At 41.4% G+C, this 22,499-nt stretch overlaps 10 protein-coding genes across 13 annotated transcripts; 4 read left to right on the top strand and 6 right to left on the bottom strand.

Moving 5' to 3' along the window:
• Positions 1-456: 456 nt before the first annotated feature.
• Positions 457-2,319, top strand: sage (salivary gland-expressed bHLH). The gene is made up of 2 exons (XM_020956022.2): positions 457-1,823; positions 1,884-2,319. Exons 1-2 carry the CDS (start codon positions 1,135-1,137, stop codon positions 2,026-2,028), a joined length of 834 nt encoding a protein of 277 aa, XP_020811681.1. The 5' UTR covers positions 457-1,134; the 3' UTR covers positions 2,029-2,319.
• A 1,647-nt stretch (positions 2,320-3,966) lies between these two features.
• On the bottom strand, positions 3,967-5,808 carry ATP6AP2 (ATPase H(+)-transporting accessory protein 2). Its single transcript, XM_020955720.2, has 3 exons — positions 5,608-5,808; positions 5,022-5,374; positions 3,967-4,950 (listed from the first exon to the last, which is right to left on the bottom strand). The coding sequence occupies exons 1-3, from the start codon at positions 5,648-5,650 to the stop codon at positions 4,384-4,386; spliced, it is 963 nt and encodes a 320-aa protein (XP_020811379.1). The 5' UTR covers positions 5,651-5,808; the 3' UTR covers positions 3,967-4,383.
• A 276-nt stretch (positions 5,809-6,084) lies between these two features.
• LOC110186548 (uncharacterized) lies at positions 6,085-8,010 on the top strand. The gene is made up of 6 exons (XM_020955752.2): positions 6,085-6,247; positions 6,299-6,406; positions 6,480-6,576; positions 6,798-6,860; positions 6,921-7,073; positions 7,133-8,010. Exons 1-6 carry the CDS (start codon positions 6,216-6,218, stop codon positions 7,355-7,357), a joined length of 678 nt encoding a protein of 225 aa, XP_020811411.1. The 5' UTR covers positions 6,085-6,215; the 3' UTR covers positions 7,358-8,010.
• On the bottom strand, positions 7,890-9,337 carry LOC110186547 (uncharacterized). 2 transcript variants are annotated; one of them, XM_020955751.2, is made up of 6 exons: positions 9,121-9,337; positions 8,958-9,065; positions 8,805-8,901; positions 8,541-8,612; positions 8,331-8,483; positions 7,890-8,276 (listed from the first exon to the last, which is right to left on the bottom strand). In XM_020955751.2, exons 1-6 carry the CDS (start codon positions 9,150-9,152, stop codon positions 8,058-8,060), a joined length of 681 nt encoding a protein of 226 aa, XP_020811410.1. In that variant the 5' UTR covers positions 9,153-9,337; the 3' UTR covers positions 7,890-8,057. The 2 variants fall into 2 exon arrangements, with proteins under 2 accessions (XP_020811410.1, XP_086696701.1); XM_086840575.1 differs by having other exon boundaries at positions 8,805-8,867; positions 9,121-9,196.
• Ibf2 (Insulator binding factor 2) lies at positions 9,066-10,045 on the top strand. The gene is made up of 3 exons (XM_020955753.2): positions 9,066-9,199; positions 9,251-9,483; positions 9,548-10,045. Exons 2-3 carry the CDS (start codon positions 9,305-9,307, stop codon positions 9,972-9,974), a joined length of 606 nt encoding a protein of 201 aa, XP_020811412.1. The 5' UTR covers positions 9,066-9,199; positions 9,251-9,304; the 3' UTR covers positions 9,975-10,045.
• On the top strand, positions 10,038-11,284 carry LOC110186546 (uncharacterized). The gene is made up of 3 exons (XM_020955750.2): positions 10,038-10,486; positions 10,607-11,033; positions 11,095-11,284. Exons 1-2 carry the CDS (start codon positions 10,038-10,040, stop codon positions 11,031-11,033), a joined length of 876 nt encoding a protein of 291 aa, XP_020811409.2. The 3' UTR covers positions 11,095-11,284.
• On the bottom strand, positions 11,043-12,958 carry LOC110186545 (uncharacterized). The gene is made up of 6 exons (XM_020955748.2): positions 12,533-12,958; positions 12,239-12,475; positions 12,045-12,185; positions 11,834-11,989; positions 11,314-11,769; positions 11,043-11,176 (listed from the first exon to the last, which is right to left on the bottom strand). Exons 1-6 carry the CDS (start codon positions 12,743-12,745, stop codon positions 11,060-11,062), a joined length of 1,320 nt encoding a protein of 439 aa, XP_020811407.1. The 5' UTR covers positions 12,746-12,958; the 3' UTR covers positions 11,043-11,059.
• Positions 12,959-13,077: 119 nt separating this feature from the next.
• On the bottom strand, positions 13,078-14,678 carry Rai1 (Rat1 Interacting Protein 1). 2 transcript variants are annotated; one of them, XM_086840574.1, is made up of 3 exons: positions 13,875-14,663; positions 13,604-13,811; positions 13,078-13,540 (listed from the first exon to the last, which is right to left on the bottom strand). In XM_086840574.1, exons 1-3 carry the CDS (start codon positions 14,570-14,572, stop codon positions 13,376-13,378), a joined length of 1,071 nt encoding a protein of 356 aa, XP_086696700.1. In that variant the 5' UTR covers positions 14,573-14,663; the 3' UTR covers positions 13,078-13,375. The 2 variants fall into 2 exon arrangements, with proteins under 2 accessions (XP_086696700.1, XP_020811561.2); XM_020955902.2 differs by having other exon boundaries at positions 13,078-13,811; positions 13,875-14,678.
• Positions 14,679-14,918: 240 nt separating this feature from the next.
• On the bottom strand, positions 14,919-16,223 carry St2 (Sulfotransferase 2). The gene is made up of 2 exons (XM_020956164.2): positions 15,798-16,223; positions 14,919-15,584 (listed from the first exon to the last, which is right to left on the bottom strand). Exons 1-2 carry the CDS (start codon positions 16,130-16,132, stop codon positions 14,969-14,971), a joined length of 951 nt encoding a protein of 316 aa, XP_020811823.2. The 5' UTR covers positions 16,133-16,223; the 3' UTR covers positions 14,919-14,968.
• A 536-nt stretch (positions 16,224-16,759) lies between these two features.
• LOC110186866 (uncharacterized) lies at positions 16,760-21,346 on the bottom strand. Of its 2 annotated transcripts, XM_020956160.2 has the most exons (6): positions 21,134-21,346; positions 20,005-20,940; positions 19,551-19,699; positions 18,303-18,582; positions 17,488-17,802; positions 16,760-16,993 (listed from the first exon to the last, which is right to left on the bottom strand). In XM_020956160.2, exons 2-6 carry the CDS (start codon positions 20,788-20,790, stop codon positions 16,913-16,915), a joined length of 1,611 nt encoding a protein of 536 aa, XP_020811819.1. In that variant the 5' UTR covers positions 20,791-20,940; positions 21,134-21,346; the 3' UTR covers positions 16,760-16,912. The 2 variants fall into 2 exon arrangements, with proteins under 2 accessions (XP_020811819.1, XP_020811820.1); XM_020956161.2 differs by lacking the exons at positions 19,551-19,699; positions 20,005-20,940; positions 21,134-21,346 and adding an exon at positions 18,838-18,900.
• Between the last annotated feature and the right edge of the window lie 1,153 nt (positions 21,347-22,499).

Raw genomic sequence — 22,499 nt, 5'->3', positions numbered from 1 at the left:
ATTTTCTTAATGGTATTTTAGTTTTCTTATCGCTTTTATCTGGATTTATAAAATCGTTTCAATAATAAAATGTCTGATTTCGTTTTATCTTTATTATTATTTTATTTTATTTTATAATACTAATTCAGTTAAAGCTATGGTTATTCTATGGTAATTGAGGCTTGAGCTTTGTTTTTATTTAAAATTATTGTATTATTATTGTAACGGTTAAAGCAGCGAAGAAGTTTGGACCTTTTTGGTAAGATCTTGAATTCCCCTTGTGTTTACGCAATTACACTAGGTAACATTCCTAGTTGACTAATGCATTAGAATACTGTTTATATAGATTTCTATAACTTTTAAACTATAATGTAGCATTTATTTAAAAAAAAGGAATTTATTTATATACTTAATTTGATCGTAACGGCCTTAACTATGAGCCCACTGTACTGGTTGGAATTAGGCGTAAAATGACTTAGTTTCAAAATAGAATTTGGGCAAACCTTTAGGCGCTGCCTGACTGCCGTCAGAGCCAGGCTATACTCTATTTTCTTACCTCCATATCCATATATTCATAACTGGGGATATGGATATGTATTTTTTTTAATTAAGTCAAAACACTTGTGTTTACATGCGTCGAAAATACACGCTGGTTATGTGCTCTCAGACCTGCGAGTGTGGGTGCTCTGTATATAGAGCGGTGGAAGAAAAACTCAAACTGAAGTTGTGGCGACGATCCGCAAACGTCGATCACTGATCCCAGAGAGGAGACGCAACTCCAGCCTGCCACACGCGTCTCGATCGCCACTCGTCGTCGGATCAGATCGGATCGATCGCACAATAGCGGAGAAATTGAGCCGCTTTGTTTGCGCACCTGACAAAAGGGTCCTTAGAGCCACAGAGACCTTCTATAGATCACCTGTTGACACACGTACACAGAGGCGGACGGCCCTTCTAGACTCTGCAGAGATGAGGCCCAATTTGTCCCCGGCTGAGTAGTAGTCACGTCTCGGATCGATGGTGAGCCATTCATTACGATTGGCGGCCTCTAATGCACTAAAAATAAAAATAAGAATTGAGTCCGAGTCCGGCCGCAGTCCAGGTAAACCCAACGACAGCAGCACTTTCGTCACAGAGCGCAAATCGGCTTAGGCGATGACGGATCAACTGCTGAGCTCCGCGGCCACCGCTCCCGCTCCGGGGGAAGCGCCTGCTGTGCTGGTGCCGTTGCCAGCCTCGACGGGTGGACCCTATCTCAGCGGTGGCTCCGAGGGTGAGGCAGAGTCGTCGGAACAGCCGGTGCTTCTCGAGCTAGGCGCTCCGCAAGCTGCAGTCAGTCTTAACTACACCCTGACTCCCGATGGAGGCGGTCTACTGGCCTATGCTCCAGCCCATCCGCACAACTATTCGCCCTCGACGATGGTCAGTGGCTACGAGAAGGAACCACCACCCACCATGGGTTTGCTCCCGCCCACATATAGTGTGATTCCCCAGCCCGTGTCGATGTGGCACGCCGCTGGGCCCGTGCCTTCTGCCTCTCCCGTGGGCCTGGTGGAATGCAGCAAGCCTGGTGAACTAGTGCCACCACCAATGTACATGAGCTACGGTGGAGGCGGTGGAGGTGGAAGTAGTTTGGCCAGTAGTTCAGAAGTGGAGATATCCAAGGAGCACAATCCGGCCTGGCGGGAGAAAGCATTGCAGATGGAGAAAGACTACAGACGCACCGCCTGTGATCGAGAGAGGACCAGAATGCGGGATATGAACCGAGCTTTCGATTTACTGCGCTCCAAGCTGCCCATTTCCAAACCAAATGGAAAGAAGTACTCTAAAATCGAGAGCTTAAGGTGAGTGCTAAGTCTAGGGTTATTCGAAGGGCATGTAATTAAATTATTTTATTTTTTTAGGATCGCCATCAACTATATTAATCACCTGCAGGCCATGCTGCGGGAAAGTTCTGTTGGTCAGAATGGCAATGGCAACGGCTGCTGTGCCTGGAGCGGAGGAAGTAGCTCACCATATGACCACGGCAACGATCATTGGGGAGCGTAGCTTGAAAATAATATTACAGATGTTGCAATAGATCGAATTTCTATTTAAGTTTCGGTTTCAACTCCGGATAGAATGTTACCCAGTGATAACGTCACCGACTAAAGTTAATTGTGTTTAAAAAGTAGTATATTTTCTAATATACTAAATATATTAAGATTTATAGTTTTTGGATTTGATAAAGTTATTAAAATCTGAGTATGAAAATAATTTTATTCAATATTTAAACAAACTTTATAGTATAGGATTGTTCGAATATTTAAATTTAAAATAAATTAATTTAACAATTTCGAATTTACACCTTGGAAAATTTATCCAAAAACTTAAGTGGAGGTAATCACCAATACATCAATAGTTCCTCAGAATTGAAGCCAAAATTAATATTTGTTGAAATAAAAAAGTTATTATTAAATCATTTGAATATAAAATAATCAGTTTGTAGGGCTGGAAGTTATAGCAAAAAAGACTACAGTCAGAAGTTTGCAACGACCATATAAAATTCATATGCAAACATACATACATATGTAGTCGATCTAGCCTTGTCCGTCTGTTCGTCCGTCTCTGTCTCTCCCTCTGTTTACCTCTCGTTTGGCATGTACAACTCTGTGTAACACTAGAGATATCTCTTGCTCTCTATCTCTCTCTTTCTATGCATTTCTTTAGAGATTACACTTCCCCTCTCGCTCTCGCTCCCACTTTCTCTGTTATCTTTCTCTCGGAAACTATAAATACAGGTACTGCCGTCGAGCTGACCTCATTCTGTCCGCGGCCTCCCCGATTCCTACATCTGAAGTGATAGTAGTAGGGATAGTGATTGCCATAATACCATGATAGTCCTAATTGAAGTTACCAGAAATATAAGCAATGACGTGGAAAAGTAACCTTTTGTCCTCACCTACGGTAAGTCCTAACAATGATAATTATTTTGTTTATTTTAGGAGGGATCAGAACTAGGCCTTGACCTAGGTCCAGAATAAGTTTTTCTAGCTATGCATTTATTTTCTGTTAATTCTCTTATTACCTTGGATTTATATACATAATTTTATATATCTATAAAAGTAAACTCAAAACAAAACAAGAAAGAAAGCTAACTTCGGCACGCCGAAGTTTATATACCCTTGCAGATAGAACTTCTATGAATAGGAATCCATACAATATAAATTATATATATTAGTGTTAAAAAACAATGAAGTAATAGCTGCTTTCATTTCATTCACCTATACATATTATATTTGCAGTTTTACATACACAGATTTGCATTTTTCCTCTACATCAAACGATCGATTGTATGGCACCTATAAGATATAGTCGTCCGATTTTCATAAAATTTGACACAAAATTTAAGACTAATATAAAATAGCTATACCTTAAATTTGATGAAAATCAGCTGAAAACTGAAAAAGTTATAAATTTAATTGTATTAATTTCTCGATCGTTCCTATGGGAGCTATATGATATATTAGTCCGATTTTCATAAAATTTAACACAAAATTGTAGAGTATAGTAAAATGGCTATATCTTAAATTTGATCTAATTCTATTGAAAACTGAAAAAGTTAAAAAATTTTCCGATCATTCCTATGGCAGCTATATGATATAGTCGTCCGATCCGGCCCGTTCCGACATATATACGAGTGAGAGTATATAGAAGGCTAACTACAAAGTTTCATTCAGATAGCTTCAAAACTGAGAGACTAGTTTGCGTAGAAACGGACAGACGGACAGACGGACAGACGGACATGGCTAGATCGACTCGGCTGTTGATCCTGATCAAAAATATATATACTTTATATAGTCGGAGGTGCCTCCTTCACTGCGTTGCAAACTTCTGACTAAAATTATAATACTCTGCAAGGGTATAAATATGAGGACTTCTGCAGACCTCCAGTAAATCTATCTAACGTGCTTAAGTTTTCCCAAAAACCAAGTCAAAACATAATACTTTGTCTTTTTAGGCTATATATATTTAACGTTACTTTTTTTAACACTTCACATTTTTGATAATTTACATATGATGATTAGTTTGACATAGAAGTGACTGATCGATCTGGCGAGTATATTGTGCATATTCTCTCGTATCAATGTATATATGAACCTAAAAAGTACAACAAAAACAGAGGAAAAATGTAACAAATTACTATGGAATTACATTGCTCAGCCGCAACTGCTTCGAAAACTGATAAGTTTGTTAATACTTATTTATAGATAATAAAACCAACTACAGCGACACACACACACATTTTCTTCGCTTTTTTTGGATTGAAGTAGAAGTTGGCAGATCAACTTATTAACTCAAAGAAAAAGAGGACGAAATAACAAAAGGGGTAAGGGATGCTCTTAGTTCATTCCTCTCCGCCGCTTAGTTGTCCTTCTTGATGCGAGTGGAGGTCATGCGGTAGATAATGGAGTCCCTGCCGGGATCCATGGCAGCAATGGCGTAGCAAATGGCCAGCAGTGACAGACCGAAGACGACCATGAACCAGAGGATGATGTTGAAGATCACTGGGTAGTCGCTGTTATAATAGGTAGCCAGGTTGAAGGGGTTGGTGGCATCGGCAGCCAGAGTTTCACGCTTGGCACGCGACAATGCCACATCCTTCTCTGTGGACTGGATAAACAGAACAGAGTCGCTGGATTTCTGAGAGGCAGCCAGCAGGCGGCTGATGGCAGCCGACAGTAACTTGTTGGCCTCATCCACGGCCACAGACTTCTCGCCATGAGCCTTCGCCACTCCATCGACGGAAACACGCATTAGCAGGACATTCGAGGGCTTGTTCATCTCAGCCAGATGATCGGCGGCACCGTTGATGAAGCCAACCTCCTGCAGAAACTGCTTATCAGCGGAGTGCAGAGAGGGGTTTAAATTCTTGGTGGGCTTGGCAGCTGGGGCCTCGAAGTCTCCAAAGCAGGATTTCCAGGCTTGAACCTAAGGTTATACATTTTTTTAGTTAGATGATGTATAAAGAATAAAGTAGGCTCAAGAAAAGACCAACTTACGCCATTGTCGAACTGCTCAAAGTTGATGTCGCAGACAGGCTCGTTAGCGGCCTCCAACTCCGCAGCCAGTGCGTTAAGCGAGGAGTCAGTGTTGGCTCCGGTCAGCTCATAGGACTTGGCGTTGCCGGCGGTGGTCACGTGGCTGATGCCCGAAACGTGCACCAGAATGACGCCTTTGGCCAGGTTGAATGGATCGTTGATGGTCATGCCGCTCCAGTTGGAGTCGCCGACGACTGCGTTGCCCATGGCCGCGTAGAGCACATCGCCCACGTAGTGGCTCTCCAGTGGATCGTTGCCCTTGAAGCTGATCGCCTTGGGACGGTTCAGCACCGTGAATTCTCCAGCGGCATGGACTGTGGAAAATGAATAGTTTCTAATAAGTTTCGATTGTCACCAGATGTACTCCGTGTTCTGTTGCTCGTGATTCTGCGCAAGCACAAGGGACACTCATCAGTCTCTAGCCTTTTGGGTGTCTCAGTCACCACCCCCAGTCGAAGAATCGATGAACGCAGAAGATTCGCATATTTCTTATCAGCGGCAGATTGCAGGTGCAATTATTACACTTATTTCTGATAGCTCTACTTACTGGCTGCAATTAACAGCGAGAAAATCACGCAATTCCGCAACATTTTCAGTTTTCCGCTGGACTTTTAATCATATGACAAACGACTGCAAAGAAAAACCTTTTCTCCTCCCCGAGACTTCTCCCTGGCTATCATGTGATGAATAGGGTTGCAGCGGCCAGTTATCGAGTGCCACCGGGCAGAGTTGCCAACTAGTTGAAAATATCGACTATAAAATTAAAATGTATTTTAATTTATGAAATTTTGAAATGTTTTTATATTTTTCATACAGTAAAAATTTTAAAATAATGGCAGAAAAAGTAAATCAAATTTCCTTTAATTTCAAATTATTTGTAATACTAGTATCAAATTAATAGCTGAAAAAATTACTAGATATTAATTAAATTAAATTGACGTATAGATATATATATACATTTATATTTCTTATATTAAATTGTGTATATATTCAAATTTTTAAATGACTGAGCCAGCTGTCAAAACCAACAAGGAGAATTTTACTCCGATAGTTTATGTGGCCAGCAATTATTAAAATCGATAGGCTCATGGTTCTACGCGAATAATACATACACAGCTGTACATCCAAGTCGCTTGCATTAATACATGTCATAAAATGCCACGAAAGAGATCAGAGGACTTTTACAGGTAAAAACGTATTTAACTATATGAATATGTCCTTTACAGGATTACTTATAGATTACACGGATTCACGGCCAACTACGAACGAGGAAAATACACGGCGACCTGCAATGTCTGCGACAGGCAGCTTCAGAACACCGCGCTGAGTCGCCTATCGCTGCACAGGTAACATCCATGGTTTCACAAAATGTAAACACATAATATACATACATAGAACTAATTTATGTATAAATTTTAGGCAAGTATGTGATCAACGGAGGAGTCAAAGCACTGCAGCTGTACCTTTTTACACTACCAAAATGGAAAAGGATATAGACGGCCGCCACCACATCAAGGTAAGAATCGCGGTCTCGGGAAGCCCTGTGAAAGAGCACCCACGGGTTTGTTTTGTTAATTTCTTGCTGTTTTTACGGTTCTAACAATTCATTATTTGAACACTAATAACTTTTTAATTTACACCTCAGGTAAAGTCAATGTAAAAAGTATTTGGGAATATAATTACACCACTAGTCCTTGAAAAGGTTTAAAACTCGCCTAAATATCAATTTTTCCGCAGATCCAGGAAGTTTCCGGCGAATATGATGACTCCAATACCGTAGGAAAGGAGATTATAGTCAAGGTAGGTTTCTTAGAACTTGAATCCCCGATAAAGGATATATAACTTTCTCCCGTTTATTAGATACAAGAAATTATTGATTCGGGCGACGATGGAAATGTTGACAAAACACCTGTCTTAGTAAGATCGGAAACTCGAAAAAGTGCGAACGAGGGCCAAGAACTTGAACATCATATAGAATACGAGATTTCTGATTTTGTAGACTACAGCAACGAAGTAAGAAAGTAAGATAGTTAAGTTGTGTTCTTATAGAACAGCATTTTTGCATATTGCAGCAACAGCTCGAGGAGTCGACCAACGAATCTGCAGAGCTCATGGAATCCAGGCCTAAAAACAACCTGCTTGCCCTCAAGGCACGAAAGATGCGTGCGGAGATCAAGCAATACCAGAGCAAGACCAAGTTCTTCCGGACGGAAACGGAAAACCTGAAGGTTGAGCGAACCCTAACCTTGCTGAGGATTCAGAAGCTGCGATTGGAAATCGACGCTCTACGTGCCTAAGCTAAGCTCTAGTTTTACTATCTACGTATTTTTAGGAAACGTGGAAATCTATTTAACGAAGTATACATGTTCATGTATAGTGATTATTAATACGCTACTGTAAACGTTTACAAGTTGCACAGACAATATGTAATTATTTTTTATTTAAAACAAAAGCTATGGATATAGGAATGGCAGAAAATGTCGGTACCGAAAAAGATATTTTAATATATCAAAAGGATATATATTAGATTACAATCTTTTTGATTTTGAGCGCTATATTTATCGCTAATTTTCGGTATTTATCACTAATTGGATATCAACTATATGGTTATATTCAACAGCCCTAACTGTATCTGGGCAGTGCAACCTTCCAGTTACGACGAAATCTATCATCTATTGGATGGTCTCGATGGCTACTGCAGTAGCCTTAATATATGTAACAACATTTTAATTAAACAACTATGATCTTTAAAAACACTACGGGCATATTTTAATAAGTATAAACTAAAATACTGGAAAATATTTTGAAGGCGATGTTTAAACCAATATATATTCTTAAGCCATTTATTATTTATACAGATATGAAGAATTGAAAAATACATAGTAATGTTATCTTTTTTTAATTCTATAATATATAGATATTACAGAGTGGCATATAAGTCTCAATCTCACATCACTTTTCTTATTGCTGATTATTAAACTCTAGGGGACACGGAATTTAGCTGCGTAGGCCGTCGATTTCCAGTCTCAGCTTTTGAATCCTCAGTAGAGCCAGGGTGCGCTCGAGTTTCAGGTTGTCGGTCTCTGTTTTGAGGAACTTGGTCTTACTCTGGTAATGCCGGATCTCCGCTCGCATCTTTTCCGCCTTAAGGGAAGCAAGATTGTTTTTGGGCCTGGGCTCCAAGAACATTGTCGAACCGTTGTTTGAATCCTCCATCTGTAATGTTGCTTCGTCAGCATTCGAATACATATACAAATACAAATATCTTACTTCTTTGTTCTCGTCTATGAAATCGGCGCTGGAAATCTCGAATTCCATTTGCTGCACTGCCTCTTGCTCCGCGTCAGCACTTTCATAAGTTTCCCCCTTAACCAGGGCTTGCTTAGCTTTCCCATCATCGGCTGCATCCAGAATTTGTTGTATCTAAAGAGACAAAATTATACATTCTCTCTTGGGACTTTTGAGTTTATAGCTATTTACCTTAACTATAATCTCTTTTCCTTCGTTGTCACTGGCCAAACCGTCGTCTTCTTCATCCGACATATTTTGGATCTGGAAAAGTTATAAACTTATTTTAAAAAAAAGTTTAAGTGGATCTTTATTACGATTAGGATAATGCAAAAAAAGAGCATATATGTACTTTTTATATACAAACGTATGTACATTGATATTTTGAAACTCTGTTTTAGTTGATAGCTGGGTGGAACAAAGCGCAGAATTCGGTCCCGACATCTCGATATTTACCTTGATCTGGTGCTGGCTCTCAATATACTCGTCCAGGTACTCGGCTTGGGTGTCCTTACGTGTCTTTACGAGGAAAGGCGGTTCATTACAATTTTGCCTTAAATTGGTGTGATGTTTAATCATGTTTACAATTAGAGAACCAAAAGTTGTTACCTATGCAACGCTAAACGCGTCAGAGCGGTGTTCTGGAGCACTCTGTCGCAGAAGTTGCAGGTTGCCGTGTACTTCCCGCGCTCACAATTGGCCGTGAAACCGTGTAATCTATAATATATATTTATTAATATGGACATTCACTTAATATTTAAATAATTTTTACTTGTAAAACTCCTCGGTTTTTTTTCGTGGCATTTTATTACATGTACTCTGCGAGCTGCTTGGATTTTATGTACAGCTGTGTATGTATTATTTGTGTAAAATCGAGTGTTTATCGATATATCGCTTCATAGCGACGCTGGCATCGGCGTAGAGTTTTTTGATTGTTGTTAATTTTGACGAAGAAGATGCAACCCAAAAGAGCCAAGCGCGCTGGACTTACCAAGGAAGCAACTTGGAAGAGGCTCGGATTTTTATCGGCCGACAAGGAGGGCAAGGACGGGGACCCGAAGAAATATCGAGCGATATGCATCCACTGCCAGAAATACCAGTCCAATACCAGCATAGAAAGGCTGATTATTCACAGGTATGTGTCCCATATTTGCCGCCTTTTCCGAGTGTAGTTTGTAACCGATGTGTGTCAACGCCAGGAAATCCTGCGCCACGTTCCGGGAGGATCTTACGAAAGAGCTTGGTGTTGAGTCTGGCAAGGCAGCCAGTTTGCGGAAATCAACGGCACATCGAAGCATCAATTCAGAACCGTCGGCAACTGCTGATGTTGATCCAGATGCTCCTGCAAACACCGAATTCAACTCTACGGCCAGCCTGATGGAGAAGTTGCTGGACGAGGATGACGAACTGGTGCGCATCGATCTGGACCAGCTGGTGGCCCCGCTACCATCCGACAGCAATCGATTGCAAAAGGACCTGATCAAGGCGGAGACTGAGTATTTGGAGACCAAGTCCATCTACTTCAACAAGATGAACGAGATCGCCGAGCTGCGGCGCACGGTGACGATGCTGGAGGCGAAGAAGACTCAATTGGAGATCATCAAGCTTCGTGCCGAATGCGAGTAGTCTTAGCTTTTAACTTTAGAAAACCCTTGAAAATTTCCAGAAATATAAAAATTGACATAGATAATGACTAATCACGATGCGGAAATAACGATGGATGCCCTTTCAACTATACCCATTTACAAAGGGTGTATGGTGAAGATGGTTTCGATTTTGTTGTCGCATCCCATAGATCTAATCCGTGTAAATATTGAGGCGAACGCACATAGACATAGTCGGCTGACGATAGGACATATGCTTCAAAGAATGGCTCGACACGGCCTGCCAGGCTTCTATTATGGAGTCGCCACATCTGTAACTCGGTGCAATGTCCAATCCCTCTGTACATATCATTTATTTTACAATCTGCACGATTTTGTGTGCAAGCATCCGGTTTATCAAATGCTGCGACCGTACGACACAGAATTCCTTAAGGCAATGTGCAGCTTAGTAGGCGGCATTGTGTCCACACCTTTTGCCAAGCTATCGGTCATGCGGCAGGCGGACCTCACGCGCGGGGGATTCCTTAGGCGCAAGTAAGGAAACTTATACAGTGATCACTTACAGTGATCTTTCTAATGAGTTTTAATATTTTACATAGAGCACGCCTTATTTAATCAATTTGCAGTGGCTTATACACATGTATTATCTTACAGCTACGGACCCTTTACTTCCGGCTTAAAGTGCATGTATCGCAGGGGGGGTGTAAACTACCTATTCGTTGGATGGGAGATGAATGCCGTTACTAACGCCGTTATGACTGGGCTGTATAGTCCGGTGAGCAATTATGTGGAAGGTCTTGTGCCGCACATTTACAAAGAAGAGAACTGGGTCCCAAAACTCGTCCGAATGGCGTTGACAGGCAGCATCATTAATGTCATGATGACTCCGATAGACACATTGTCCGTTATGGCCTTGAATCACTGTCGATACAGTGATTTCACCTACAGATACTTGTGCCGACTTGTCATTAAGAAACATGGGTACAAAGGCTTTTTTTTTGGCCTGAAACCCGGCCTTATCAGTCTAATTCCGAACACCATACTGGTCACCATAGCGATTCGTCTGCTGCCTAATGAATAAGTAATATAATAGGTTTTATTGTGTTTTTATTCTGAAATCTTAACTTGTATTATACTTAAAGCCTCCGGAAACTCTGCCAGGTGAGACGGTAACTTCTTCTCAGCCAACTGGAAGCTGAATATATTCGTGAATCGCTGAACGATCTGAGGGAGATAAGAGCAGATGCAGTAAATTTAGCTATCTATTTTTTGATAATAGAATGGAATGGAATTAAAAAAGATTTATAAATTGAATACATTTCTAAAGCTTAAGAATCTGCATTAGATTAAACATAAATTACCTTTACAACAGCAGGCGCCCTTTCGTGAACCATCAGGGACTCCAAAAGCACGGCCACAAATTTTCCATAGAACTCGGGCAAATGGGGATGCAGGGCCTCCAAAGGAATGGGCATAATGCAGACCAGATAGCATCTTTGCATTTGCTCCAAAAGCTCGACACACACTTCTGGTCCCTGGAGGAGCTTTTCCGATTCCAAAACAAACATCTGAAGTATGGCCTTGGCCCATCGATAGCTAGTGCTGGCATTGAGGGAAAGGCACTCGTCCCGACAGGCAGCCAAGTTATCTGGGTTACTTAAATCCGTGGCGAGAGCAGCTTCCACAGCGCTGCGATTGATGGTGAAGTAGTAGCCAAGTCGGGTGATGAACTTCAGCAAGCAAATAGAGACTTTTGGTTTTGAACTCATGCTCACATTGTGAATCAAACGGTCCAGCATGTCGTCGCATTGATTCCACTGAAATAAGGTTGAGGTAAGGGTAATTTTAGTTCGCAATTTGAAGATTACTTAGCTATCCCACCGTATATGCATCCAAGTCAATAAAGTGATCGAGGCACAAATACAAACAGTTCCAAACTGCGTCTATAGCCTCAATGGATTCCATATTGTAGGCATCCTTCAGAACATGATCATAAATCACGCTGTGCACATTTAACTCTTGAATATCCTTGGGCTCCTGTAAGGCAAAGATTTTAAATATTGCTATCAAGCTGTTTGAACAACCAACCCACGCTAAATTTCAGCATAATTGAAAATATCTGGAAGCCCAGTTGCTTGTAGGCAGGTTCAAAGCATTCCCTTACATTTAGTCCCACGGACAAAGCAAAAGCCAGCATTTGGCTGGACATTCTAGACTTTTCCGTGTATCGGAGCTGCAGAGATGTTAATATAAATACAATAAATCAATGATAGCTGTACGATTTACCTCCAAATATCTGGCAAATCCATGGACTGCTCCCAGCTGTCGCTTCCAGCAATCCTTGTGCAACTTCGTTCCGTAGTATTTCAGGATTTGGGCATCCGTGGATTTCCACCAGCTAGAGGACAGCTTGTTGGCCAACTCATTGGCATTTCTTAATAGATGCCCATGACCACCTTTAAGTTGGTAAATCGTGGGAGCTGCTGTCAGTTCACAGAGCAACAGGAGGAGCTTAACTCTTAGCTAAAAACAGATTGAAGTGGGTTTTCAGAAATCAATTTCAAATTAATAAGCTACAACCTCGTCATGTCCAGCCTCGCCACCCTTCTGCAGGAATTCCTGAACCAAATCGTACAGCTTTGGCAAATCCTGTACAAGTAGCGAATGATAGCTCTCGAATAGTGATTCCGCCAACGGAGCGCTGTCCAGATCCTCCCTCAGTTCTGGCAGCATATAGAACTCGACTAGCTCGCACATGTGGGCAGCGAGGGCATCGGTGGTTTCACTAGACATTGCTAAATTAAGAAATATAATACAATTCGCAACAATTAAAACCAAAACAGAAGTTAACTAGAGGTGGAGAACTATCAATGGTTTGGCGCTATCGCACCGCCATCGATGGCAGCCCTGCACTATCGATAGTTTTGCACGTTTTAATTTAAGTCGCCGGTCGATTCGGGCTTCCAATACGCAATCTCCTAATCCTCTTTTTGAAAAAGAATTAGTTTTGTACTTCTCTTCCGCTCGAATGCTCAGTTCGACGATGTACTTTTTATACAATCCCTAATCAAAATAGGCTAGTTATTAACGTAGGTCCTAAGCCCAGTTTACTAAAGAGTTAAAAATATAATGAAGCAACAAATTAAATGTATTTTTTATTTTTACGGCGGTCCGACCAGCAGCAATGGCATGAGAATGGAGCAGAGTGCCATTCCTCCACTGGATACCAACGACCTCAAGTGATGTTTCCCTGATGTGTGCATACATATAGCTTTAAGATTACCTTGTAAATACTCAATATTAAACAAATTAATATTGAGTTTTTCTGAAGAGCCAGCCAAAAATGCAACTAGTCCCTATTTATTTATAAGTTTAAGCTAAAGTTAATCTTCCTAAAAGTCATCGTCGTTTTGTCAAGATTTATTATCCCGCCTTGAGGATATTGCGATACCAGTCGGGCAGAATCTGATCCTTCTCGCCTCTCAATACTTTGTAGCTTGCAACCTTAAAGTTTGTATTAAAATCCACCTGAATCACGGCATGTGGATCATTGATTGCCTGCAGTAGACCCATCAGCTGGTTGAGGAACTGCACCAGAAACAAGGTCATTGCCGATGGACTCCACGGCTTGTTGCGTGCTAACTGGCTTACATTATACTCCTGGATGTCATGCACCATTCCCCTGTGATCCCGCATGCCGGCGAAAATAGTTTCAATGTTCACGAGGAACGATTGGCTCCACCAATTTGCCGATTTGAAGTTGTCGAAGGAGCGTTTTTGACCACCAGTTTTGTCGATGGCGCTTGTCTTCAGCTCCACAAACTTGAGGGAGTCCAGAACGTTGGGATCCTTAAAGTCACTGAATGAATGGATAAAAATTAAGTAGGAAAAGTCCCTGGGATGCCAAAAGGTACCCACTTACACTGGAACTTGGCTGGCGACACAGTCCATTTCTGCCCCGTATAGCAAGTCGATTCCGCTTAACTGGCTGCTGAACATGGCCATGAACTCTTCATTCTCGTTGACCGGCACATCGGTCACTGGCTTAGACTGCGGATGATCACAGGTCAAGTACTGCTCGAATTTGAAGCCCCAGGAGCACATGTCCCAATCTTTCGCAGTCATTTTCTCATTCCGTACTTTTTGAGTTTCTGTCTCCTCCTTGGCCATGTATATGGTGCCGTTCAGGAGTGTTGCATTGATGCGGAACTCACAGTTCCGTCCGTACTGCAGGCACATTATCTGCCGGAGAATGCCGCGCAGCGTGACGAAGTGAGTGCGTAGACCCAGTGTCTCTGGTTGCGATTTCCTTGGTCGGAGTAGCTCTGCCTTGTGGTGCTCTATGTAACGGAGCACAAACTCCAAATCCTTCTGTTCATGGCCCGCCTGCTTGCGTATGACATCGGCGATGCCGGCATTAAGGTCCAGCGGCAGATCCGGGAACGGTGGTCCAAACAAATAGCTGCTGTTTCTGGCATCGTCGGCATAGTCCCGATTGCCGGTAATGCTGCAACATCCAATGCACTTCGGCCGGCTCATGTTGGGGAATGGTTGACGGAACTGTTCCCCGAATCTGTGCTGATGCCATGGCAAGCGTATAGAGCCCACATCGCTCGCCATTCTTGCTTTTCTTCACCTGCAAAAACAATTTGATGGAATTTCATTTAGATCTAGAGGTGGGGAACAATTCGGCCGCAATAGTCGATAGCTCTATCAAAAATAATCGACTACTTCAATATCGATTACTCGGACGACAATATATTGAATTTTTCAAAGTACTTAAGTGGAATTTTTGAAATTTATATTTATAATATTTAGAAATATACATAAAAATAAAATAAATTCATATATTATTGCGAGAATATAAATATTGGACATGATATATCGATATATTGATATTGGTTTAATACATTTTTCCCATCCCTAGTTATCGTTTTGCCGCCAACGCACAATAAGTGTATTCCATAGAAAACATGTAATATTTGACAAAATATAAACAAATAAAACAAATAAAATTCACTCGTAATCAAAAGTTAAACCAGCCCCGCGGACGTGCTTCTCTGTCCAGTCATCAAATCGTTGGGACATCTCATTTCCCATGTGATTTTGCCAATCTCCAATTTTGCCATTCCTTATGAACTTCGACGATGATTCCGGCAGCAGCTTCTCCAGGTTCACCGCCTTATTGGCCCGCATCTTGTCGAAGGTGAGATGTTCGAACAGCTTATGCTCACTGGAAGCTGTCAATAGACTCTCGACACCCAGGAACCGGGCGCAGCGACGGACCACTCTCGGTAGATCCTTGATCATGTCCTCGTACTTGATAAACAGCACATTCTCCCCCTGACTCCGCTTCCAAAATGGCAGCACATGCTTCCAGTAGGAGCCCATCGGAGTGTGGCCCTCCAGAAATAGCTCCACGAACTGCTCAAAGTCACCATTAATTCCGTGAAGCAATTTGCAGTAGTGATAGTAAGACACGCAAAGATCCTTGGGGTTGCGAGCGGTGTATACAATTCGAGGTTTCACCGTCTCGAATTCCTCAGGCAGCAATTGCCACGACAAATGCGAACGGGCGAAGCGGGGGCGTTGCAGATTACGAACCAGATCCACAGTATTTCCAAACGTTTGACTGTCCGAAAAAGATAGTTTTATTAAATCGAAGTGGAGAAAAGCCTTTTGGGGGTGAGTATTACAATAACTCAAATAATTGCGATTCTGAGATTATGTTTTCCTAGTTCTGCTTCGTTCTAGGAAATACAATATACGATGAAGAGTATCATGATAATTACACAACTATTTTTCTATGGCTTCCGTCCTTAAAGTTAACCGTTGCGATACTCACGCCACCGTCTCATGGTGATCCGTACTAAATAGAGCGGATAGCTCGATCAGCGGAGAACGTAAACGCAAATCCTGCTCGGCGGCCACATAGTCCAGCTTATGACCTAACAGCCAGACCATCTCCTGGGCCCAGGTAGAACCAGTACGTGGATAGGACACCATCCACACATCGTCCTCGAAGACGGGAAGTGAACGGATGGATTCGCCAAGTTCCATGTACTTCCTTGGTATGATTAGTTGGTCGGGTAGTACCTCCACAAAGCAATTTTGGGCGGGGAAAACCGCATTCGTACGCCGGACAATGTCCGCTTCTAGTTCGCGATAGATCAGCTGCATGGCAAATCAAAACCTAACCGTCTGCTGTGCCCGAAAATCTACAGTGCACTGTGAAGTCAAGTGCAAGCTGAGAGCCCACTCTGAAATGAAAATGGTGAAAATATGCCCCTGGCGAGTTTTCACACAAACACATTAACTGGTTTCACTGAAAAAAGCAACTTCCAGCGATTTAACATAGTCAAACTTCGATAATAACTTTCCCCCTAAACAAATTATTGAATTCTTTCATTTAATAATTTCAATTCAATTTTTTGAGTTATTCAAAGAGAAATAATAGCAGTTTTTAAGAAAATGGCCACTAGTTTACTTTCTATATGTTTCTTGTACCTGGTTTAACTGAAATCACCAACGTTTTTACTTAGGGAAGTTTGACTGTAGTTGGAAAAGCATTTCTCTTGCGGTTCGTTGACCACAAAGAGCCATCTGTAACATAATAACGATCATTACAAAAAGATAAATGATGAGATGCCTCTTTGTTTTTCATGAGCCCCCGAATAAGATAAGATAAGATGTTTTAATCTTAAGCAATCAGCATTTTGATTATTTTGCTGCACTTTTGTTTTGAAATTTTAGAACCTGAGAATTAGTTGGTACCTTTCCCGACAGAAAAGTACCTTTTATTATATAGGGTTTAAATTTAAATATATTTCAATCCGTAATACTATATACACACGAAATCTTTATCTCAATTACAGCTAAATCGACGTCTTAATGAGCATATTCGTCTCCTATTTGTCTCTCAATCCGGATCGTGATCTGCACCTGAGAGTGGTGGGGCGACTACAACTCGTTGTGGATATATTCCGTGGTCACCTTGGCCTCGCCCTCGTGAAAACCATTGCAGTCGACGGGGTATTTGGCCTGTAGTGTTGGCGGACCATAGATTCGCAAAAATAGCAGTAAATAGCAGAAAGCGGCAACAAAAAGTGAGTGTAGAGAAAGAAATAATTTAATAAAATTTCATGTAAGTGGATTTTGTATTGTCGTATAAAATATTTAAAATATTTTTGGGACTCTCTTGAAAAGTTCATTTCTTGTTGAAAACTTTAGAGATACATTTCTGGATGTACTTAAAAATCAGAAGTAAATTGTTTAATTAAGATAATGCATTTGAGAAAAATAACTATCAGAAGAGCGTATGATTGGAAGACACCCGTAATAGTTGCCAAAAGTTTACAATAGTACTGCTTTTGACATCTCGAATGTAATTGTTTATAAAGTAAAAAAGCAAATTGCATTTTCCAGCATTTAAAAAGATGATTATCAAAATAGAATAATAAGAATCGTTAATATTATTCAAATAGGATTCAAACTTATCCTACTGTTACACAGTAGCTATAGCTTGTGGCACTCACCTCGCAATTGTATGGAGCATTGATCACACCGAATAGCGTCCAGAATGGCGTACCGGTTTCCGTGCTAATGAAGATCGCTGCACCCATGCTGCCGATCTTGACGATTTTCGGACTGACTCCGGCGATCAGACCAGACGCCGCCGACTGCCGTGGCTGCTGCTTTTGGTGGTGCTGCTGGTACTGGTCATGCTGCTGCTGCTTCTGCTGGAGATCGAGGGCTGCTGCATTCAGCTGGCAGAGCACGTAGCGGTCGCATTGCGGCGTCTTCGAGATGTATCTGTAGGCGCGGTGGACTTTTAGCACCGGTTCAATAACCTGTTTGGCATTCGGCATCCGTTTGTTAGATACGATTCGAGTGCGTTTAAGCCAAGGAATGGAGGCGAAGATAGATAATGGCGTAATTAATTTAATTTGTGTCCAGTTTAGTATGTGGTTCGAAACAGAAGTGGTGAGAATAATAGCATTGTTGTTTTCTATATATAGTCATTCACTAAAATCTAGGTGTTTTTTAGTACTTTTAATGTTTTTGATGAGTTCAAACCTATATTTTCTATTACAGTTTGATACTTGATGTTAATTTAAATTTTATGTTTATTACTGCTCCTATGCAGGTATAATTACTATATATTAATTGGACTTCAAACGTTAAGACACGTTTAAATTGAAATATAAAATTACCTATTAAACGGATTAACTGAATTTAACAATTACTCAATGCTATTATTCTAACCACTACTGTATCTTATTTGTAGATAAAGAGCTCTAGCTAATTGCCCAGCAACCTAGTTCCCAGATCGATTGGAGCATCTACTTACCTCCAGGTTGAGCGTATCCGTTAGCTTGTCGCTGATTTCGGTGGCATTGAACTGCAATAATCCGCGTGCCTGGCCGAGTTTCAGCAGCTCCTTGGCATAGCCCACTGCCGGCTTTACATACTGCCGTGAGTCAATCTTCACATTCAGATGATGCTTGGCCACATGGTCCAGCAGATTCGAGATGGTCTCACCCGGACGCGAGGGATCGAAGTGAGTCTGCTTGGGGTAACCTTGAGACTTCAGCAGTCCGTTAAACATGATCTGTGCCGTCTGGAAGTACCTGTAGAGTGTGGAGAAAGAGCGGACAATTGATGAGTTTCGATGACGCAGCATAGACCGAGTCAAGTGAAAGGGTCTCGCTAGAAAGTGGAAGTTGTGCTGCTGCCACTGCTACTCTTGGTGATTGTTGTTGCTATCTAACAATGATGGAGCAACGAAATAGAAATAAAAATAAATAAAATGGCAGAAGAGTAAGAAGTCTGAGAAACCTGACCCACTTTAAAATCATGCAAAAATGTTTAATTCAAAATATTACACTCAAGAAAAAATATAGACCCCTAACTGGAGCACAAGTCTACTGATCTTTTGCTATTTTTGTAGAATTCGTGCAGAATTTAGTTATAATTTGTTATAATTTTTTTTCTCTCAAATAATCTTTGTCAAGTTAAATTTCAGTACTTAAAATACTTTGTTTCCAAAGAAAATAAGATATACTTCATGTTTTTGGCCAAGTGTAGGTTGCTTGGCTTTAAGCCACTTCCCCTTGCCTGAAACTGGCGACCGGTTTCTGGCCCCCTTTGTTTATTTGTTTGTTTTAACGATGCCGTTGACTTCGGCATATCTTCTGCATATCAACTGTAACTGTATCAGAGCCTGGACTTGGCACTGGGACTGGGACTGGGACTGTTGACCAGTTGGATTAGCAGGCACGTTCTAAAAGCGCCAGATCCGAAAAAAGTGGGTCAAAAGGTAGCCGCATCGAACATGCTCGATGTGCAAACGGGTTGTTGTGTGTGCTGCTAACGGGAAATGGTTAGCACCAGTAGAGGAGTAGCACCCGCTCGGCATCAGAATCCGAATCCGAATCAGAATTGGACTTGGACTGGGGACTGGTAGTGAGAATCGCAGCCAGGTGCTAACTGCATTGGGACACCGTTGCAGAACAAAACGTGATCCACAATTAACACGCATATTGGTCACTCCACAATTGAGCCACGTATTATGCGGAGCTTTGAGCTGAGAACTCACCTGAGGTACACATCGGGATTGGCCAGATAGCTGGCCCAGTCGGCTAGATAGAGTGTGGCCGACTTGATCCAGCGCCGGCGGAAGGATTGGTTGTTCAGCGACTCGAAAAGCTTGTCATAGTCCAGCTTGCCATCGTTGCCCTTGAATCCCTGCAAAGGAAAATAATATAAAAGGTTAAATATGTCAAATAAAACTATAACGATCTTTCGAACTTAAAAAATTAATTAATTAATCATTCTATTTTGTTTAGGATGAACTTTAGTTTTTTTTTTCAAATACAAATACTAGATCAATTCTGAGATATATAATGTTTATATACATATACATCATAAAATGTTCTTTTAAAATTGTAATCCATCATTCCCAACATTAATTGAATATATTTCTCTGATGCTATGTCTATATCTTCTCTATCTTTTTTTATATCTACTCCCGTTTTATCTTAGTAATCCACCTTCATGATTTTGTTGACTCCAGATTTCTCGTAGAGAGCATCGGCCAGTTCGGAGTTGGAGAAGTGATCCCACAGTACGTGAATGTGCTCAAGGAACGGTGGCAGTACCCAGGCATGACTCTTGTGCTTCTCCTGGGTGCTTTGACCCTCGGGACCGGCAAAGGAGCTGACCGCCTGCATCACCAATGGCAGAAGATTCATCAGTCCGTTTTCGCTTTCAGGCTCCTCGCCAGCGGATCGCTTCTGGTGATGATGCGACGCCTTGTCGTTGCCTTGGGTGTTCATGAAAGCTGAGGCAACTTGGAGTATGGTGTCGAGACCAATTCCAGACTCGGAACCGCCGTTTCCGCCATTGCTGCGCTTTTGGCTCGAGGTGGATTCCTCATCGTCTCCCTGGGTGAACATCTCCAGGACATTGCCGATGATTGAGGGATCAAATCCGCCGCCGCCGCCCTGACCGCCATTTCCACGGGCATTGTTGGCCAAAAGGCTGCCCAGGCCCGAAAGGATTTGCATGGCACCGCCGGCGCCGCCGCCACCACCTCCAGACTTTCCACTGGCCTGCATGAAGGTGCCCAGCAGCGAGGCTACGCCCGCTAGGCCAGCACCAGCTCCTCCGCCACCGCCTGCTCCGTTATTGCCACCGTTCTGATTGGACAGCGCCTCTTGAAAGAACATAGAGGCCATATCCAGCAGCGGATTGGACTCATCCTCGCTGGCCAGCGAGGGACCCAGCGGCTGGAGGCACAGCAGGCAGGCAAAGAGCAGAGCTCGTCTCACGTACATTCTTCTGATTCTTTTTCTGCTCAGGAACTTTCACAATCACACACTTGAGATACTTTTGGGCCAATTAAGCGACGCAGCCACAAAACGCGGAAGACGCTCCACTGAGCACACGGATGGAGAATCGCTTGAACTGCTGGAGCTGTGATGGTGCTGTGGTAATAGTGGTGGTTAAACCAAGATCTGCGTTGGAGGAGCAAGTAAAAGGCAGCCAGCGCAGCCGAAAACTTTCTTTCTTCTGAAGCGCTGCGCCAGTTTGTAACACTTCTTAAGCCACCGATTCTTCGTGGCCTTCGAACATGTTGGAGCTCTAGTCTCTCTCTCTCTCTCTCTCCATTTCTCTCACCTGTTTCTTTCGATACGCTGCTCTCGCGGAATTCTTTACGCCTGCGCTGTGTACACGTCAGGTTTTGCCGTCTTTGCCTCCACAAAAATATATAAATGAGACAAAAAGAGAGAAGAAAACGCTTTGATTTGCTTTCCACAGCAAAAAATTAACTTTATTTGTAAACTAAATATTCTTATTTCAGTTCTGACATTTTAGAAGACATTTACTAAAGAAGATACATACCGTGATGAAAAATAATCTGTTTTATGAATTAGAAAATTATAGTTTAAATTCATTATACACTTGTCTTTTGAAGACCTTACATATTTATACACTTCAAAACTAATTCCTTAGCTGAAATATACTTAAGTTTAATGTTAAGAACTAATCAAATAATATATGGATTTCTTTCAGTGCTCCAGGTTCTACGGCTCGCACTTTGTTTATGTTACCTACTACCTACCCACCTACTTTCTTTTTACACACGATCGTCGTCCCGTCCGCTTTGAAAGTTCTCTTCTCGGAATGGTGGTTGGGTTGGACATTGGAAGTCAGACTCGAACTCGGAGCCAACACAGCGTTTTCCTTAATGTCGCCTCTTTGGGCTTTTTATGTAAATTTGAGTATCAAACCTGAGTTTTTTTGGAGCTCTTTCAATGGGTATGCCAAGAATTTTAAAGGGCTTGAGCTTATTTACCAAAATTAGGGTACAAATATTTGTACTGGATTATATATTTAAATGCGTAATAAGTTATTTCAAAAAAGTTATTTGATTACTGAACAATTTTTTAAAATGAATTTGTATTCAAAATTATACAATATTAAAAACGTATTCTAGGAAATGTTTAAATTTTATTATTGAGATATTTAGGGTATATAAACTTCGTAATTAATTCATAGTTCTCAATGCAAACCAATTAAATACCTAGCACATTTGTCATCTGGACTTTTTTTTATGGGTTCGGTTCGACAGTAGTCATGGCCCATTTTGATTTTATTCGACTCCAAAAAATGGATTGCACTGTGCCCGTTACATAAATTAATATTAAGTTTAATGGATCCGTCATGCTATGCTAAAATGCTCTCTTCTTAGGTTTTTTGTTTCTTTTCTTTCTTCACGACTCTAGAAATAGGTGACCTTTCCCTATAAAACTCTTATTTGAATAAACCATATTTGAGTACAATTTCGGGCTGTTATTTACATATATGTGAACTAAATTACATTTATATTATTTTTATAAACATTTACTTTTCATCATTGTACACTGTAAATGTATTTTGTTTTATCAAGAACTGATTAAACCAAAAGTAATTCTTACTAAAGAATTGAATTTAGAAACAAAAATAAGTACACTTATCTTATAAATTGAAATTAAATTTTCTG

The sequence above is a fragment of the Drosophila serrata genome, unplaced genomic scaffold (genome assembly GCF_035046125.1).
Source record: "Drosophila serrata isolate PLE 108 unplaced genomic scaffold, ASM3504612v1 contig_382, whole genome shotgun sequence".
Lineage (NCBI taxonomy): Eukaryota > Metazoa > Arthropoda > Insecta > Diptera > Drosophilidae > Drosophila > Drosophila serrata.
Note: the sequence above shows the minus strand (reverse complement) of the source record. Positions and strands in the feature narration are given on the sequence as shown.

Coding starts and splice junctions, on each gene's coding strand:
- sage (XM_020956022.2), top strand. CDS start 1,135: ATGACGGATCAACTGCTGAGCTCCGCGGCCACCGCTCCCGCTCCGGGG. Junction 1,824..1,883: donor TCTAAAATCGAGAGCTTAAG/GTGAGTGCTAAG, acceptor TTATTTTTTTAG/GATCGCCATCAACTATATTA.
- ATP6AP2 (XM_020955720.2), bottom strand. CDS start 5,650: ATGTTGCGGAATTGCGTGATTTTCTCGCTGTTAATTGCAGCCA. Junction 5,375..5,607: donor CTCGCTGTTAATTGCAGCCA/GTAAGTAGAGCT, acceptor CATTTTCCACAG/TCCATGCCGCTGGAGAATTC. Junction 4,951..5,021: donor TTGAGCAGTTCGACAATGGC/GTAAGTTGGTCT, acceptor GTATAACCTTAG/GTTCAAGCCTGGAAATCCTG.
- LOC110186548 (XM_020955752.2), top strand. CDS start 6,216: ATGCCACGAAAGAGATCAGAGGACTTTTACAG. Junction 6,407..6,479: donor AGTCGCCTATCGCTGCACAG/GTAACATCCATG, acceptor TATAAATTTTAG/GCAAGTATGTGATCAACGGA. Junction 6,577..6,797: donor ACGGCCGCCACCACATCAAG/GTAAGAATCGCG, acceptor ATTTTTCCGCAG/ATCCAGGAAGTTTCCGGCGA.
- LOC110186547 (XM_020955751.2), bottom strand. CDS start 9,152: ATGCCACGAAAAAAAACCGAGGAGTTTTACAA. Junction 8,613..8,804: donor AGAGCCAGCACCAGATCAAG/GTAAATATCGAG, acceptor TAACTTTTCCAG/ATCCAAAATATGTCGGATGA. Junction 8,484..8,540: donor GAAAAGAGATTATAGTTAAG/GTAAATAGCTAT, acceptor TTGTCTCTTTAG/ATACAACAAATTCTGGATGC.
- Ibf2 (XM_020955753.2), top strand. CDS start 9,305: ATGCAACCCAAAAGAGCCAAGCGCGCTGGACTTACCAAGGAAGCAACT. Junction 9,484..9,547: donor GAAAGGCTGATTATTCACAG/GTATGTGTCCCA, acceptor TGTCAACGCCAG/GAAATCCTGCGCCACGTTCC.
- LOC110186546 (XM_020955750.2), top strand. CDS start 10,038: ATGACTAATCACGATGCGGAAATAACGATGGATGCCCTTTCAACTATA. Junction 10,487..10,606: donor GGGGGATTCCTTAGGCGCAA/GTAAGGAAACTT, acceptor ATTATCTTACAG/CTACGGACCCTTTACTTCCG.
- LOC110186545 (XM_020955748.2), bottom strand. CDS start 12,745: ATGTCTAGTGAAACCACCGATGCCCTCGCTGCCCACATGTGCGAGCTA. Junction 11,990..12,044: donor CAATTATGCTGAAATTTAGC/GTGGGTTGGTTG, acceptor TTTGCCTTACAG/GAGCCCAAGGATATTCAAGA. Junction 11,770..11,833: donor TTGACTTGGATGCATATACG/GTGGGATAGCTA, acceptor ACCTTATTTCAG/TGGAATCAATGCGACGACAT.
- Rai1 (XM_020955902.2), bottom strand. CDS start 14,572: ATGGCGAGCGATGTGGGCTCTATACGCTTGCCATGGCATCAGCACAGA. Junction 13,812..13,874: donor GTCGCCAGCCAAGTTCCAGT/GTAAGTGGGTAC, acceptor CCATTCATTCAG/TGACTTTAAGGATCCCAACG.
- St2 (XM_020956164.2), bottom strand. CDS start 16,132: ATGCAGCTGATCTATCGCGAACTAGAAGCGGACATTGTCCGGCGTACG. Junction 15,585..15,797: donor GATCACCATGAGACGGTGGC/GTGAGTATCGCA, acceptor TTTTTCGGACAG/TCAAACGTTTGGAAATACTG.
- LOC110186866 (XM_020956160.2), bottom strand. CDS start 20,790: ATGTACGTGAGACGAGCTCTGCTCTTTGCCTGCCTGCTGTGCCTCCAG. Junction 18,583..19,550: donor AATCCCGATGTGTACCTCAG/GTGAGTTCTCAG, acceptor CACACTCTACAG/GTACTTCCAGACGGCACAGA. Junction 17,803..18,302: donor CGGATACGCTCAACCTGGAG/GTAAGTAGATGC, acceptor AATGCCAAACAG/GTTATTGAACCGGTGCTAAA.